At 38.8% G+C, this 18,383-nt stretch overlaps 1 protein-coding gene across 4 annotated transcripts in view; it reads right to left on the reverse strand.

Annotated features, from left to right (window-relative positions):
* Kiaa2026 (KIAA2026 ortholog) overlaps positions 1-17,745 on the reverse strand; it is an 87,345-nt gene extending 69,600 nt beyond the window's left edge. For all 4 annotated transcript variants that reach the window (XR_004123549.1, XM_031390068.1, XM_031390067.1 and 1 more), the window contains exon 1: positions 16,924-17,745. Coding sequence is in view for 3 of the 4 variants with exons in the window: in XM_031390068.1 (XP_031245928.1) it covers positions 16,924-17,522 (599 nt within the window). In the remaining variant the exon portion in view is untranslated. The remainder of the gene's footprint in view (positions 1-16,923) is intronic.
* Between the last annotated feature and the right edge of the window lie 638 nt (positions 17,746-18,383).

The raw sequence follows: 18,383 nt of genomic DNA on the forward strand, positions 1-18,383 counted from the left end.
ATATGGGCTGAGAATAAGGAATTATAAAACCCAAGAAAACAGCTGCCTAGCTATAATAGATCATAAATAGATGAATTAGAGGTTCATTTTAATGTATTTTTACAAAGTGGTCTAACTAATTCTGTAACATTACTTATCAATACTAATGAAAGAAAATATTAATAGGAATATGAATGAGCAATGTAAAACCTGACTTCTGACTGAACTGTAAAAAGAATTTATAACTCTAGGATTCCTTTTCAATCTCAATGCAAATGTCTTTATAATATTTTTATTAATTCATTGAGATACTGGTCTAGTGCTTAAAAATAGTATCTCAGAAGTTCACTTAATTCTTCACAAATCATCTTAATGAATTTGGAATGACAAAAAGCAATTGTTACGACCCTAAGATTGATCTATAATGCTGCCAAAAAAAAGCGGGGGTCAATAAGAATATATTTACCCCTGAAAAGAAAACATTATACTGACCTGCAAACTTTTAAAGGCTAGTCCAACTACTGATTTTTAGGACTGTATTATTATATATACAGTACTTATAAAAAAATTTTAGGCCTGGCAGTGGTGGTAAATACCTTTAATCCTAGCATTTAGGAGGCAGAGGCAGGCAGATATTTGGAACAGAGGCCAGCCTGGTCTACAGAGTGAGTTCCAGGATGGCTAGGGCTACACAGAGAAACTCTATCTCAAGCAACACTATTGAGTGTTTTTACTTTATCTTAATAAATCCATATTCCCTCTGTTTAAGCAACCAGACATACAAAAAAGAACTTATATGAATTAAATGTTGGCAACAGTTGTATTTTCTTGCTTTCCTAAAAACTGTCAAAAAGGTCACTGAAGCATAAACTTTTATACTATGAGATACAATTAAAGTCCACCCTTCTTAAACAGTGCCCACATTGATTTCTGACTATAAGTTAGAATAACTTACCAATCTTACATTCACTGGCATCTAGATCCCATGAACTGAATAGATCCTACTGAATTATTGTACTAGTGTTTTGGGCTTTTTTTTTGTTACAAGGAGGTAACACTAACTGATTTAGCTTTATATAGGATAAGAACACTAGTTTTCTAAGAATGGGGAATTTGAGCTAATCTCATTTGCTATTTCAGGCAGTTGTTATCTTTTTAAAAAAATTAATATTTTAATTTAAAATTTTATATTCACTGTATCTTTAGAAGGGCATACACGCCACAATATTCCTGTAGAAATAAGAACACTGTTTTCAAGTGTCAGAACATTCTTTCTAGCTTTTTTTTTTAAAGATTTATTTATTAGTATAAATGAGTACACAGAAGAGGGTATCAGATTTCATTACGGGTGGTTGTGAGCCACCATGTGGTTGCTGGGATTTGAACTCACAACCTTCGGAAGAGCAGTCAGTGCTCTTACCCGCTGAGCCATCTCACCAGCCCCTCTTTCTACCTTTTAACAGAATTTTACATTTATGTATTGTGTGTGTGTGTGTGTGTGTGTGCGCGCACACATAGGCTGGTATGCATGGAGATCAGAGGACAGCTGAAAGTTGGTTCTCTCCTTCCACATAGATGTTTCAAGGAATGAACTCTGGCTATTAGTCTTGACAGCACTGATAACCTTTACCCGACCTTGACCTTTTACCAGCTGAGCCATCTCCATAGCCCAGATTACATTAATTAACATGCCTTAGAACCAATTCATCTGAGAGGACCAGGTGCTTGTATATGCACTCACAAGTGTAAAAAAGTTTTTGAATAATTTAATCTACAAACATCACAAATAAATGGCATCTAGAAGTAAGTGTGCTTGTGTATGTATGAGTTCAATTTCTTAACCTAGATTACTGTAAATGCTTCAAGACAAGTTTTTTCCCTTTCATCCTGTTCTATCTATACAGAAACCTGCATAACACTTTTAAAAGCGACTTGGAGTATTTCATTACTTTGCTGTCTCCTCCCAAATCTTTCAGTCATACTTAGAACATACCGTTGTTCTTATTATCTATCAGACCTAGTGTGATATGGTTGGTCATCTTCTCCTGAAGGGCACCCTTCTGCTTTTCTAAGTCTTTGTTCTCTGCATGCCAGCCAAGGTCTCCCATTTATTCTCAAACACAGCAACATACCTACTTCCCTAGAATCTTTGCACCCCATTTCTCTTCCATAAAAATATTCTTCCCTACATGCTCATGTGTAGGTCACTCATTTTAACCATCTTTTAGATGCCACCAAATCTGAAAGGGTTTCTAACTGTGGTGTTTAATAATATCTTCTCTACCACTCTGTGACCCTATACTGGTTTCTTTGATTTTATGTTACTCATTAACACAGTTGTTAAATATTATTTCTTTAATAACTGTCTACATCCCACCCCTGGTAAAACTCAGGGATCTACGCAAAACAGGAGGCAGAAAGACTGTAAGAGCAAGAGTTGATGGAGGACTCCAAGGAAACAGTTGTCGTCCAGACACAGCAGGACTGAAGCACATATGAACTCAGACTGTGGCAGGACACACAAGGCCCATACAGGCTCAGTTCAGACAGGGTCCAAGCATTGAGGAGAAAATGTAGACACTAGCTCTCAGCCCTAAGCAAGAATTGCAATTGGCATTTGTTATCACTTCAGAGTAGGCCCCATGCCCAAGAGTAGTTGGCCAACACAAAGCAAACTCAATGGTAATTTTGTACACTTTTTGTCTTAACTTGCTTTGGGTATTTTTTTATTACTGGTCTTTTGCTAATATATTTGGCTTCCATTTCTGAATGGGTTTTGTGTGTGTTTCTTGATTTTGTTTGTTAAAAAAGAGAGAAAGGGGGGAAATGTAAAACTGGGTGTATAGGGAGGTGGAGAGGATCTGGGAAGAATAAAAACATGATCAAAATATATTGTATGGAAAATTTTTTTCAATTACAAAAATATCTATTAAGGCTAGAGAGATGGCTCAGTGGATAAGAACACTGTTGCTCTTCCGGAGGACCCAGGTTCAATTCCCAGCACCCATGTGGCAGTTCACAACTGTCTGTAACTCCAGTTCCAGGGGATCTGACACCCTCATGCAGACATACATGAAATCAAAACACCAATAAAATAAAAAAAACTAATTAAAATACCTATATAACCTCAACCAGAAGGGAAGGCCCAGGAATATGAGGGGCTTTTCTCTCCTTACTGGCTGTACTTTGACCCCAAAATACAGTATACATATTGTTTGTATATACACGTTTGTGTGTATACGTACACTATATGTGTGTGCAATCATGTTTAAATATCTTTGAAAGGATACAAACTAAGCTGTTTCACATTTTCAGTTACAAATGTACTTAAAATTTTAAACTCCAATCTATGTATATTTATTTGTCCACAATAAGAGTCCTGATTAAATATGTTACTTGGTTTTTATTTATTAGAGAATAAAGTCCTATAAATTAAGATAAATAAATCTTCCCTCACCTCGAAACAGGAACTGTCACATAGTCAAGAACCACATATACACTAAAATAACTCTTCCCTTAAAAAAACAAAAAAAACAAACCAAAACAAGCTATTTTCTTCCTGTGAGGAAAATTATCTCATGAAATCAGTATGATAGTAGTTTGAAAACAATATAATGCCAACTATACACAAAACCTTAGCAATAATTATAGCTGACTCACTGAGTTTTTACTATCATTTATATTTTTTTCCTTTAAAACATAAAATATTTATGCTAATACATTCTGAATTTCAGAATTCAGAGACTAAATTCTACTTACAATGACTAAAACAAGTTAATAAAAAGAAGCAAATTGCTGTTAAGTAATAAAATATACTTGCTATTCCTTAATAAACAGACACCGATTCCTATTAAAAACAGGTATTTAGAAATGCCTCCACTGAGTTTTTTTTTTTTCATATTACTAAAAGCAACGTGAATGCCATTAGTGTAGTACAACTATTTGTATGGAAGTACAACTCAAAAGTAGAGAATATATTTAACATACACAAGGTCCTGGGTTCAATCCTATGAACATACACACACACACACACACACACACACACACACACACACACACACACACACGCACGTGCACATGCAGAGAGAGAAAGAGAGAACGCATGTACAGACGCACTTGAGAGAATGCACAATTATAATCTGGAAATAAAATTATTTAAACTGTTTAATATTCTCAGTGAAAAGTTTCACTTTGTTAACTCATTCATTTAAAAAAAATGTTAAAACATAACTATAACTAGTATCCAGGGTCCTATAGTAAGAAAGGACATATAAAAGACAGTGAGTGTTGTTTAATCCAGGGACTATTTACAAATGTGCAGGCAAGACTAAGAGAAACTAGGGAGAGATGATGACGTGTTCCCAGATCTGCCGGAACAAGGAGTTATTCCCACTCTATGCCTAAAAGAGGAAGAGAAGGGGATGGGGAGTAGTTATTAGACCAAGAGACTTGAAATTAAAGAAGAGCGCTACAGAACAACTGAGCACAGTTACTCACAACCTGAAGGTCAGGAAAGAGGAAGATGTTAATAAACACTCCTACCTCTTGGTCCTCCTGTCAGTGCCTTCCGTTGGCTGAACCCAATCAGAAGTCAGGGGACAAGGCAGACCAGTTGATGCAGTCCTTAGAAATCAGCCTCCTGGGGCATAGAGGAGAGTATACAAGGGTAGAGAATGCATTTGGAGAAGCGTATGATGACTAACAGCAAAGCACAACCTGAGATTTAGTTTTCAAGAACAACCGAATGAAATTAGAAAAGAAAGGAATTTTACTAGGGACTTCAACAAAAACTTGGGCACATTTTATAGATACGTGATATATAGTCATTGCAGTTGGTGTGTACTTCTTCCATCTAAATGTATACACCTTTATGAGTTCTGAGCTGCACTAATCATTAAAACCAAATATCCAAATAAACCTAGCATAAAAGATGCTTCAAATATCTCAACAGACAAGTATCAAACCAAACTTGGCAAACAAATAACAATGCTCTCATAAAAAATAATTTTTGTACTATTAATGCTTGGAGAAATGCTTACTTGCAATTTATAAATACAAACAAGCTATAGTTCACACACTAGTTTTTTTTTCCCCCTTTCAAAGATCAGCTTATAAAAATTTAGAAACCTGACAATGTCTTGGTGAAACCAATCATTCTATACAAAAAATATATACTAAATTTTTTTTTTTAAGTTTGGAGACTACTGCTTTCATCGTTAAGCTACTTGATAGCCAAGATTTTTTTTTTCAGAAAAAAAAAATCTGTAAGAAAGCACTAATCACAATTTGTACTACTTATTTTCTACTGCTCTTTCCCTGTTATTCCCCCAGTCATTTTTCTTACTCCCCTTGAAATTCTCAGCTCACCCAGAAAACTAGGATCTTGCCTTGCCTTTCATTTGCTCTAACAGAATTCAACTTCTTTTCATTAGTCATAAGTAAGCTGGAACTTAAAATGCATTAACAAATTTTCTTCTCTCCCTTGACCAAATTTCCCAGGTTATTTAGCTTTTACATCTTAGTCTAAAGTCCCTCTGCTCATATACTTCTACTAAGCATTACTATCAAAATCAAAGCCTCTTAGTTTATTTTTTAGTTACAAACAAATGGATACAACCTAGACAAAGACTACTTCTTTGAAAGTAGTTAACATTTTCTCTTTGCCTCCATAGTTGCCACTTCTAATGCCATCATTACATAAAAGCTTCACCCTATCACCCACTACAACTTAGTAAGGTAGTTCTTCAGTAAGATATCCATTAATTTCTACTTTTGAAAACCTAAAACTATCTGAATTTAGGCATGTGTCAATGTTTCAGTGAAAAAACATCTCTGATCCAAAACCAATTGTTACACAGGTTTTCAATATTCATATTTCATGAATTTTCCTGTGCATTCCTTTAGCATAAAATCATGTCCAAGTCTGATTAAAAACAGCCACTCCCCTTGAAAATATCTGAACCTAAACTGCTAGTCCTTTGATTCACACTGCAGTCTAACATGGCAACTGCCTGTACATCCTCTATGGATTAATTCTTCCCAAGCTTCTTGTTAGGAAATTAAAGGGATGCCTCCCAGTTCTTACTTTATTCAAGTTCTCTAGCATCTAGTCACTCTTTTCTAAAGACCATTAACTGTAACTTAACACAATTAAGACTTTTTAGGATAGAAAAGTAGAGAGGGACTATCCATTCATATAATTCAAATTCATTCAGATATCTACTAAACAATAAAGATTCAGCAATGAACATAATGGCAGTTTGTGTATATGCAATTAAAAGTATAAATATCAAAGATGATATATTCTGGCTGAAACAATGGTAACAATACCAACAAAAACCTAAAAGAATTCTTAAAAAGTCAGAATGGAAAACTAAGATTTGGATTAGAAATAGTTAATACTTTTGAGGTAGCAGTTATTTAACTAACTAGAAAAGTTCTGCAGGGAAGTTGTGCCGTTATACCTTTAATCACAGCCCTCTGAAGTCAGAAGCAGGTAGATCTCTGAGTTTGAGGCAAGCCTGGTTTACAGTGTGAGTTCCTGGACAGCCAAAGCTATACAGAGAAAACTTGTCTTTATAAAAACCAAAAAGAAAAAGAGTTCTATGGACAGAAATAAGTTATTATTTTTAAAAGAGCAGGAGGGCTTAAATACTGACCTGGAAATCTTTTGGTAAACAAAGCCATGGGAAATGAGTAGTGTATCTAGAAGAATAAATGAAGAAATAGAAGTTCTAAAGGTACAATTGCAGGAACTACCTACAGATCAAGGAAAACCCAGCAAAAGAATCCTCAAAAGATGAGTTAAGGAGTAACTTAAAAAAATCCAAAAACAGAGACCAAAAGTTTAATTGGTAAGTGACCTAAACTCTCTAATTTTCCGAATTGACTGAGAAAGAATAAAGTCAAGGATTGAGAAAGAAGGCATTCATCTTTAATAAAAGTCAAAGACAACTTCAGTAGGAACTAACTGCAGAGACCCTTCAAGTTAAATATTTCTATGCCTTATTTATTGAAACAGCAGATCAAAAAAAAAAAATACTACCCACAACTGAAGACAGATCATACTGTAAGTTTTTAAAACTACACATTTTGAGCTTTGTACAAGGAGATAAATACCCATGATATAACTCACAGACCATAGGAAGTGTAACAGGAAGGAAGGCCCAAGTGTGGGTACCTGAAACCCACTTAGAAGGGGAACAATCATGGAAGGCAGAGGGAGGGAGGGAGGAATGGGGGGTAGTGAGGAGGGGAAAAGGAGGGACAGGATCAGGTATGGAGAGAGACAGAAGGGATGCCCAGAGGGCCAGGAGAATGAATCAAAATATGCAGCGGGGGGCGGGGGACAGGGGTTAGAGGGAAACCTCTAGAAAGTCCTGGGATATGAGGGGTACTAGGACTCAATGGGAATGACATTAGCCCGACAGTGGGGAGATGGTCTGGTGTGCGCCTATAGCACAGATCCCAAGTTGGGCCATCACTGGGTGGCCTTTCTTTCAGTCTGCTCCATTTCTGTCCCTGCATTTCCTTTCAACAGGACAATTCTGGGTTAAACATTTTGAAGATAGGTGGGTGGCACCTGCCTCAACTGGGGACCATGTCTAACTGGCTAGACTGGTTGGTCTGTTAAGCTCCTCAGCATCCTCCCATCTCTGCTTCCCAATACTGGGATTACAGGAATGCATTGCCATACCCAGTTTGTATTTGAGTGCTGACTGAGGTTCTTAATTTATACAACAAGCACCTTATCTCCTGAGCCAACTCCCTAGGTCAAGGAAACTTAGAAAAATTTTGCTTCTTTTCTATACCATTTAGCTTTTGTTACCAGATATACATATCATTTCTTAAATTAATAAACAATTGATAATACAAACATTAATCACTGAGTTACTAATTAGTTTCTTTAGATTTCCATAATCGTTATTTTGTGTACCCTGCTGTTGGTTTGGCTTTTGAGACAAGGTCTCATCCTGTAACTCTAGCTAGCCTATAACTCACCATGTAGACCAGGTGCTCTCAAACTCAGAGATCCATTTCCCTTGTCCTCTGATCTAAAAACATACGCCACTATGCCTGGCCTATGTTATTTTTAATACTATTACAAATATTGTAAATGCTACAACACTAGGTCTCTAGCCCCTATGCCCTGAAATTCCTTATAACCACTTCCCCTCCAGTATGTCTCTCAGTAGAGACTCCTTTTTCTCAATCCCTATACTATACATTCTGGCAATACAGTGGTTAAATACTGGCTGTTAAGCCAAAGCACAAACATTCCTATTCAGGTCCTGCCACTAATTAGTCTGGGTAAATTAATCTTTTAGTATCCAATTTTTCCATTTGTAAAACAGTTCATGAAATCAGTAACTACCTTTCTAAAGGATTCTATTTTATGTATATGTGTGAGTGCCTACATGTGTGCATGTGTAATGTGTGTCAGTGTCCAAAGAAGCCAGAAAGTGGTACTAGATCCCTCAAAACTGGAGCTCAAGTTGGTATTGAACCTGATGTGGATGCTGGGAACTGAACTGGGATTCTCTGCAAAACCAACTTGTGTTTTTACCCTGTGAATCATCTCTCCAGTCTCTCAGTAAGTATCTCAAGCTATGAGAACAACTCTGTATGTAATGCCTTTCAAACAAGGATGCAGTGACAATAAATGTTATCTAGTGTTAAAATAATGTTATAATGTAATTTCAAAACTTTTGCTAAGATTTTATATATTACAATCAACCAAGACAGGCTTTTTCTATTTCTTACTCTAGACCAGTGGTTCTCAACCTGTGAGTTGAGACCCCTTGGGGTGGGTGGGTGGGGATATGATTGACCTTTTCACAGGGGTTGCTTATCAGACATCTTGTATATCAGATTTTATATAATGACTCATAACAGTAGCAAAATTATAGTTATGAGGTATCAACAAAAATAATTTTATGGCTGGTGGTCACCATGACATGAGGAACTGTATTTAAGGGTCACACATTAGGAAGGTTGAGAACCATCTCTCTAGACTGATAAACCAGTCATGACAGTACTGTTATAAATTAGAAAGAAGTGAGAAAAATACTAGAAAACTAGCTAACTTTGTATGACACAAAATACCAAACTTTGTAAGGTATAGTTTTACTTATAATTCCTTTAAAAATCATCATGGTATGATTGATGGCATCAGCTTAGAGTTAGTCAAATTGGTTTCCTTTTCTTTCTTAGCAGCTCTATTAGTTCCTTTTCTAACTTATGTGAAGAAATACCCAGCAAAAGCAACTTAGGGAAATGAGGGATAGCTGGCTCACAGTTTGAGGGTACAGTCCATCATGGCAGGCAATGTATGTCAGCAGGAATATGAGACAGACAGACAGACAGTCACACTGGACCCACAGTCAGGAAACAGAAAAAGGGACGATGCTACTCAGCTCACTTTCTTTTCTCACTCAGTCTAGACTCTAACACACATGAACTAGACACTGTTTTTTTTTAATTTTTAAGGTAGGGTCTAACTGTATAGCTCCTACTGGTATTAGATCTTTGAAATCCTTCTGCTAAAGTGCTGCACTGAAGCAAATACCAACACCCCCAGCCCATACTACCTTTCATTATATACACACTTGTACATCTGTCAGTTATTTCCTCCCTCCCTCCCTCTCTTTCTGTTGTATGGACAGCTAAACCTACCAGCACCTCACATAGGGCAGGCAAGGTCAGTGTCACTCTCTCCAAGCCCTCTCAGCAGGGTCTCACTAAACTGGCCAAGATAACCTAACTTCAAACATGAATTATATCAGGCTTCTAAAAACTGTATTCATTCCTTGAGGAAGAGAGTATGAAGCCTCTTTTCAACTCAACAAGTAATTACTAAAATCCTTTGTTTTTAAAGAGCCACTTACTTTTTTATTTCAAGTGAATTGTCACAAAAGTTAAATAGCAGCACACCAAGTAGGAAAAATTCCTGTGCTCAGAGAGAAATGATTAAGTATGACATAGATGGAATGACATTATGCATTAGGTTGCAAAACAAAACCCTATTAAGAACAAAGCACATTAAAGGTGATAATGACCCAAAAGAGGAAAGTGACTTAAGAAAGAATGGTTAGGAAGTCTCAGATAAGGCAGAACCAGAGAAGAAAATAAGAGAGTCAAGAACAAATATATTTGTAGTATATTCTACACACAAGCACAGATATTCAAAGCAAATATAAAATGTCTTCAATTTTGTTGATTATTTTCTAATATTTTCATCTTCTAATTTAAAATTTTCAGATATGTCAAAAACATTATTTTTGTAAAAATACATAATGAGTTTTTTTTTAAATGGCCTGTTTCCTTCTGTATGAAATGGAGTCTTCTTTTTTAGGACAAACCTAAAAAAACACTCCAAACTGTCTTTGTAGAAATAGTTTATTTAGTAAAATTTCAAAAAGATTTGTTTTTGTTTTCTAGTTTTGGATTTTACCTGTCTCTATGATCAAGCAGTAGGATGAAGAGTATGTCCCACCAACTCTGGTATAATATTTTGTTTCTATTTTTTTTTCAAGGCAGGGGCCTCATAGAGCCTAGCAGGCTTTGAATTTATTCTCCTACCTTAACCTTCCATATTCAGGAATTATAGGCTTGTCTGAAAAGCAACTTTAAAAACAAAACTATGAGCCAATTAGCCTGCTTTGCAGGTAAGGCTGAGGATCTAAGTTTGATCCCTAGGACACACATGATGGAGAGAGAAAGCTCAGCTCCTCAAGCTATCTCTGCCCTCTACAAGGTATTGTGTGTACACACAAATACAAATAAACATACAAATAAATAAATATAATCAAAATATAAAAAGTAAAAAACAAAAGTATGAAATGCTACTGGGAAAATAATATTCTACTTAAGTGCACATTTTGTGGAAAAGATGTCTTGGTGTTCATCAAAAAGGCTGAGAATATATACTACCACAAAAGTCATATAATGTGCTAGTAGATTATAATTTACTCTTTTTTTTAAAATATTGTGTATGTTTGTATGTATGCATGTGTTAGTGCATATGTAAGCCAGCAATCAAGGCTGGGTGTCTTTCTTCATCATACTTCATGTTAATATTTTGACAACATTTATTTACTTTCTTTTATGTGTACAAGTGTTTTACCTGCATGTATATATGTGTACAATATGCACATACCTAGTGCCCAGAAAGGCCATAAGACAACACTGGATCTTTTAGAACTAGTCATAAACCAAGCACGTGGGTGCTTGGTTTCAAACCTGGGTCTTCTGCAACAGCAACAAGTGTTCTTAACCACATGCCACCTGTCTAATCCTCTCTATCTTCTGTTTTGAGGCAAGGTGTCTCCCTGAATCCAGAGCTTACTAACTGGCTACACTGGTGGGCCTTGGGAACTGTCTGTCTCTGCACTGCCCTACCTCTCTCCCAGTGCCACCATATCCAGCTTTTACAAGTTTAGAGACCCATACTCAGATCCTATGCTCCCTTTAACAGTAGGTATTTATTGACCTTTTTATCTTTCCAACCCAATTCTTCCCCTTAAAATTATTTTTGTTAGCATGTATTAATTGTACAATGGTGTTTTATTATAACAGTTCCATATGTGAATATAAATGAATATAGCCTCCATCACCTCTAACTCTCCTTTATTTTCACCCTTTCACATGCCTAATAATCAACTTTTACTTTCATGATATGCCCTACATCATTATATATTCAAGAAAAACATCACATGATGATTTGTCTTTGTGAGACTTGATTAGATTAGAATTTTTTCAATTGCTAACTTGCAAGTCTTTTGCACAATAAAGCTGTAGTTCCTACAAATTAAGATGTTATCACTTGAAACAAAATTTATCTTTAACAAATGGAATGTATCTAAAGAAGAGGGCTATCTTTGGGAAAAGAAGATTCCAAGCAAGCGTCATGTACCAAACGACCAATTCAAACACTTCCTGCATTTTCTCTCTTAGCATTGCTTTTCACTGATTTTAACACAAAAGACAAACTTCACAGATTAACAACACTTATAAGGTGAAGCAGTTTTATTTTCTTTATTCACTATTTTTAATCTTTTATTGGATTCCAACTCCAAAAAGGACAAATGCAAACTCCAAGACACACTAACATTTGAAAAACAGTACCCAAAGAGTTGTTTCTATCAGAAGTCTCCACTCAAAGCTTTAGGCAGTAAAATTTGTATTCAATCTTTAGTACTAGCCATTTTAAGTCTTTAAAACTGTACCTAGAAAACTTGTGGATTTTATATTTTGAGTGAAATTAAAAAACAAAACCCAAAAAGAAACAACTGCAATACAACAACTGCAAAAAAGGCAAGAGAGTAAAAGGACAAATTTAACACCAGCAGTTCTATGGTGTAGCTACAACTACATACTCTAAGTATACTATATCATAGCCCTGATGATTCACACTCAAACCCAACTTTTTACCAATATAGTGTATTCAAATTTGTATTAAAAAGATTACTTTTTCAAAAAAAAAATCTTTCAACATACAAAATAACATGTTTACTGTATAAACTTTAGGAATACACGCAGAACATTTTTTAAAGGTGCTAAGGATGTAGGTTAGTTGGCACAGTGCCTTTCTAGCATGCACAAAGCCCTGGGGTTCAATCCCCAGCACTACACAGTGAATTCAAGGTCAGCTTAGGGTACTCAAGACTCCGTGGAAAGGAAAGAGGGTGGGGAATAAATCTAGCAACTTTTTACTTAGCAATAACCATAATTAATTTTTTTTATTTCTCTTGTTTCAAAGTATATACACTCAATATCCTCAGCCCTAAGCATGACTAATTCTAGAACATTTACAAGTCTCAGGTGGAAGTGATACAGAAAAAGTCTTGGTAGATAATATTACCTACCACCAAGATTGACTAGTCTTTCCCAGCTAAAGCAAAACAAACAAAGGTCAGGTAATTTAATAAGAATGTTAAAGATTTGTAATATTATACAAGGTTGTAGACACTAAAAATGATTGTTTTGAGTAATTCTAATTTTAAGAAAATAGTCTAAAGGTGATCTGAAAGCTAAAATACAAGTAGAAAATGGAATGAAACTTCTTAAAATTGTTTTTCCCAGGTATTTGGCCATGATACCAGAGCTTACAACCATACTGATAGGCTACAAAGTAAAAGCACACTGTACTCTATCAAGGCATTTTTACTGTAAGAAATCTACAATATTTTCAAATATTTTCAAGTGGAACAGAAACTTTAGATAAAGTTTACAGTCCTGAAAATCATACCTTTTATCGGTGCCATAATATATTCTTTCTAGCCTTCTATCAAGCTGCCCAGCTTTCAATATATGGTATACACATTTTAATCACAATCTTTTATGATCTTTTTCTCTCCCAAAAGACTGCTGAAGACCAACACTTCTCATGTAAAGTTCTGCCTTGGTACCCTTATCCAACACTGTACTCTCCTGTCTCCAGATCTGTGTGTTTCTCTTCACCTATCAACCTGAAGGAACAAGATTATATATATATCTAAAAGATTTTATATACTATCTAGTACGGAACTGCTCAAATACATATTCAGTGATATCAATTTCATCTAGCTCAAAACTACAATGTCTTGAATGAGACAAGATATTTTAAACTTCACCCCTGCCTCCGCACCGTAGTTTATACCACATCTATATACCTCTAACACTCTAGAACATAGCTCAACACAGTATTCCCAAAATATGTTCCCATAAGAGTACTTTATAAGCTATGCCAAGATTTCCAGTCAATCCCATCAAGTAAATCCAGAAATATTTATACTATCAACTAATCTAGCTTATCGTCACTGTCACTGTCTGAATGATGAAACAGAGATTTGTTCTAACTTGATCATAGTACCAGTACCACTAGGCTGCTCACTAATGATAATCTTTACCTAATATCTCATCAACTGCTCAACAGAAAGCTCAATAGTATATGTAGCCGCTTAAAATAAAACAATTTTTTTTACAAGTGTTTATGGAAGGGGTTGTGTATCCCACAAGTAGAAGTCAGAGGACAACTTTCAGGAGTCAGTTCTCTCCCTCTACTCTATCACAGGAGTCCAGGGATCAAATCAGGTTCTTAGCCTTGGCAGCAAATACCTTTCCTACTGAGTATTCTTGACAGCTCCACATATGCAGCAACTTTAAAGTAATTTTTATCATCTGAAAATAATAACTCAATGTCTAAGGAATACACATCAGAAGATAAAAGTTGGATAACATGTGATACTGGTTTAATTACTAACATACCACACACTACTTTATGACACTCATAAGGTCATCTATTTTCTGAAAATCATAATCATAAAAAGTCTGTAGAATACTGTTTTTGAGCATCTATATATCCAACTTGTATTCCAAGAAACTGTAGCTTTCACTTAGCTCTGCCCACTCAAAATACTTGCTTAGTTATGACTCAGATTTTAAGCTAATATAAAAAAAGAAAAAAAAATCTAATGTCCACAAATACAGTCTAGCACTTACAAAATGTTTACATATATCAAATACTGGCAGAAAAACACAAAGGGCTCAAAACTATCTATTTGAGACCATCACGTTACTTTTGCTACTAATATGCATGAATTTTTATTTCTTTTGGAGAAATAAACTAGAGACATCTATTTTTTATTCACTTTACAACACTGCTAGTTTAAATGCTAAGCATAGACCTCATGGGGATATTTCTGGGCATAAGCTGTTGGAAATAATGACACTTATACATTTTTATACAAAAGAGAAATAAACTGTCATTTTGTAAACAAAGATTTGTTATGCACACAGTAATTTTGAATATATCTACAGTTTAGCTATATCTATATGCTACCTTCTAGAACTTCCATAGATCTATCCTGTCTCATTCTATATGATAGTTTTGCCATCTGTAAAACTAGGTGGATTAAAAGAATTCTAAGGTCCCTTCTGTGTTTAAAATCCTATGACATCAGTTTGGAGTATATTTAGTTATTTAAAAATAATGACACGTGGGACTGGAGAAATGACTCAGATGATTAAGAGCACTTACTCTCTCCCAGAGGACCAGAGTTTGATTCCTAGCACTCACTTCAGGTGGCTCACAATCACCTGTAACTTCAGCTCCAGTGAATCTGACAAACTGTGGCCTTCACAGGCAATTGCACTCACATCCTTATACAGGCCCCAACCCCCAAGTTAAAACTAAATCTTTTTAAAAAGTTTTTAAAATGTATGACATTTGAATGGACTGCTTTTTAAATATGTGTCATTTCTACCACAATGCACTGTAAAGAGTAACAAACACAGTAAAAATAAATAAATAAAAATATTAAAAATAACTTACAAAGCTAATTTGTAAACACTTAACCTCTTACCAAATAATTTTACTTCACTGAAGAAGGCAAAAACAACTTTAGTCTGTTTAAAGAGAATCTGCCTTTTAATGAGTTAACACTCACTATATTATTCTTTCAGTGAAAGTAGTAATAAATTTAAAAATAGTGTATGAGAAGCCAAAGACAAATGACTACCAGATTATTTTATATATTTTATACAATGCTCAAGTTTAGATTTGAGATAATATTCATTTTATTGCACTACTGTGCTTAATACATTGAATTACATGACCTATAGTATTGACTTTGTTTAAAAAAAGTCACTTAGTCCTCACAGCAACCTTTTTAAGTAGATAATATTTTATAGACAAGGAAACAGGTCAAAAGAGTCAATCAGTCAAGCTCATCCCGGTAATAAATACTCAAACCCCTATTCCAGGAGCTGGAGCGATGGTTTACCACTTAAAAGACCTTGATGCCCAATCAAGAAGACTTGAGTTCTGAGCTTATTATCATGGAACAAACCTGTAGCCCCTGCTCCAAGGGAGATGATGACTAGAGGCTGGCTGGGGCTTGCTAGCTTCCAGTCTCTATGAAAATGAAAATCTTAACGTTTTCCCCAAGGAAAAAGTATAGAGTGATAGCAGACACTAGACATTTTCTTCTGATTTCCACTGCATGATCATGCCCCCCACAGTACACATATACTCTCTCATACACACAAAATAAAAAGTCTTGGTAATTAATTAATCCTCTTTAATGAATATTTCTAATATTTTAAAGCTTTTCTACTACTGAAAAGTCAAATTCACTGGTTTCATGTTCACTATATAGTGATTATTGTATAAAATATCTTCAGTGTCCTATGTTAACTTATTTTCTCTTACTAAAAAGGGGGAGGAGCATATAGATGGTGTATACCAAAAGCACTGTATAATTTGAATTACCTATAATTTCTAGTAGAATAAAAAATGTTTGAGGCTAGGTTCAAGAGTACTTGTCTGGTATGCTTGAAACCCTCTGTTCTAGCTAGCACTGGAAAAAGACACAGATAGACAGACGGACAAACCGGCCCACACTATGCCAGGTCTAAACTTATGAAAGACCAAGTTGTGTCGGTGCATTCATTTCTTGTCACTGCAAAAACTCAATTTCCACATGAAGCGGAAACATTTAATAACACTTAAATTTCAAATGGCTGAGACTGACAATAAAAGATCCAAATTTTGCTCGACCATCTTTCTCTACGAGCAAAATTATTTTTCTAAAGCTATTCGCCCCATGAGCCGTTGTAAACGGCGTGCTGAAACTGTTGACAAGTGGCGGGTTCAACTTCTATCCTACAAAAAGCTTTCCCTCCCGCCTACTCCGGTAGCTCTTACATCTTGAACCTATCTACCTGCTATCCGAGTTTGGGGTTCATAGGACGGGGCTACCTTCTCGGCAGGCTTCAGCGTGCGTGCCCACCACACCCCTCCGGTCCGGCGCCCGGCGCGGCTGCTCCTCCTCCCGCGGTTCTAGTACCAACTCAGCACCTATCAGCGCCTCCCCCAAGGCTCTGGCCCAGCCCCTCCTCGGACACGTGTGCGGGTGTGTTTGTGTCGGTCTGTCAGTCCCACCGGGGACCGGGCTCGCTTACCGAGAGAGAAGCGCCAACTTCTGCTCCAGCAGCATCTCCAGTTTCTGGCCCTGTTTGGAGATCCAGTGGTCGACGCCGTGCAGGCGGTAGCACGTCTCCAGCATCAACCTGAAGTCAGCCACGAACTCGGTGATGCCCCTGTACTGGCCGCTGGAGAACTTCTCCTCCATCTTCGACAGACACATGCCCTGGCCGGGCTGCTGCGGGGGAACACGACTGCCCCGGCCCCCGCTGCGCCGCCCTTCGGTCACCTCTTCGTCCCCGGCGGCAACGCCCCCCAAGGGCTGCAGGAAAGGGGCGGTGAGGCCGCGGTGCTTCTCCTGCAGGAACTCGCCCAGGATGCGGTAGCCCTGCTGCAGCTCGTAGGTCAGCTCCTGCTCCTCGCAGCCACCGCCAGCGACCACCGTCGCCTCCGCCGCCGCCTCCTCTTCCTCCTCGTCGTCCACCGAGGAGGCGTTCCTCCGGTGGACCAGCCCCGAGGCCCGGGCCGCCGCTGCCACCACCACCTCCTCCTCCTCGTCCCCTTCTCCGGTCGGCGGCGGCGGCCGCTCCTCCTCCGCAGCCCGCTCCATCTCCCCCGGAGTCTCCGGCGCGCTCATGCCCCCGGCCGGGCCCAGGCTGGGTCGAGAGGAGCGGCCGCTCGAGGCGCCGGGGGCCGGCGTGAGCGCGGGCCGCTTCCTCAGAGATCGGCGGCGCCGCGCAGCCCCCGCCGCATCGGGCCTTGCGCTCTCCAGTCGCCGGCCGGGACCCGCTCGCGCGGGGGTCTCAGGCTCGCGCCCGCGGGGCGGGGTTACATGGCGCGCGGGGGACCGGGGGAGAGGAGAGCTAGGTGCCCTCCTCTCCCCTCCCCGCGGCGGCGGCGCGCGGCCCGCGCAGGCTTCGCTCTCCACACCGCGCCCGCCCGCCCGCCCGCCCGCTCGCCCGCTCACCGGCCGGACCGGCGGGGCCTCGGCGCCCCACCCCCTCCCGGGCCGATGGGGCGCTGGGAGGGGGCGAGGAGGAAGAGGGCTCCGCTCCTTCCCGAGTGGGCCGCAGCCCCGGGCCGCCGCCGCCGCTCCGGCTCCTCCTCTCCTTTACACCCCCTCCCGCCCCTGTCTACCTGCGGGGGACCTGGGCAGGAGGAGGCGGCGCACGGACCGGGCCGGGCGACAACTGTCAGTTAGAAGCCCCGCCGGGCGGGAGGGGGGTGAGGGGAGGGGCGGAGAGGAAAGGGGGAGGGCACTCAGCCCCGCCGGCCGGGGAGAGCCGGGGAGAGAGGCAAAGAAAGAGGGACCGCCGCCATTCCCGGCGCGCGTGCGTCGTTGCACGGGATGACCCCGCCCCCTTCGGTCCCGCCCTGCTTACGCGAAAGCCCGCACTCGACTCCCCCCCCCCCCAACAGGCGCGGAGGCCGAGTGTGTCGCGCGGACTAATGATGTCATCAGTATGCGGGCTTCTGTAAGGGGTGGGGTGGAGGGAGA

Source organism: Mastomys coucha, unplaced genomic scaffold (genome assembly GCF_008632895.1).
Source record: "Mastomys coucha isolate ucsf_1 unplaced genomic scaffold, UCSF_Mcou_1 pScaffold21, whole genome shotgun sequence".
In the NCBI taxonomy this organism is placed as follows: Eukaryota; Metazoa; Chordata; class Mammalia; order Rodentia; family Muridae; genus Mastomys; species Mastomys coucha.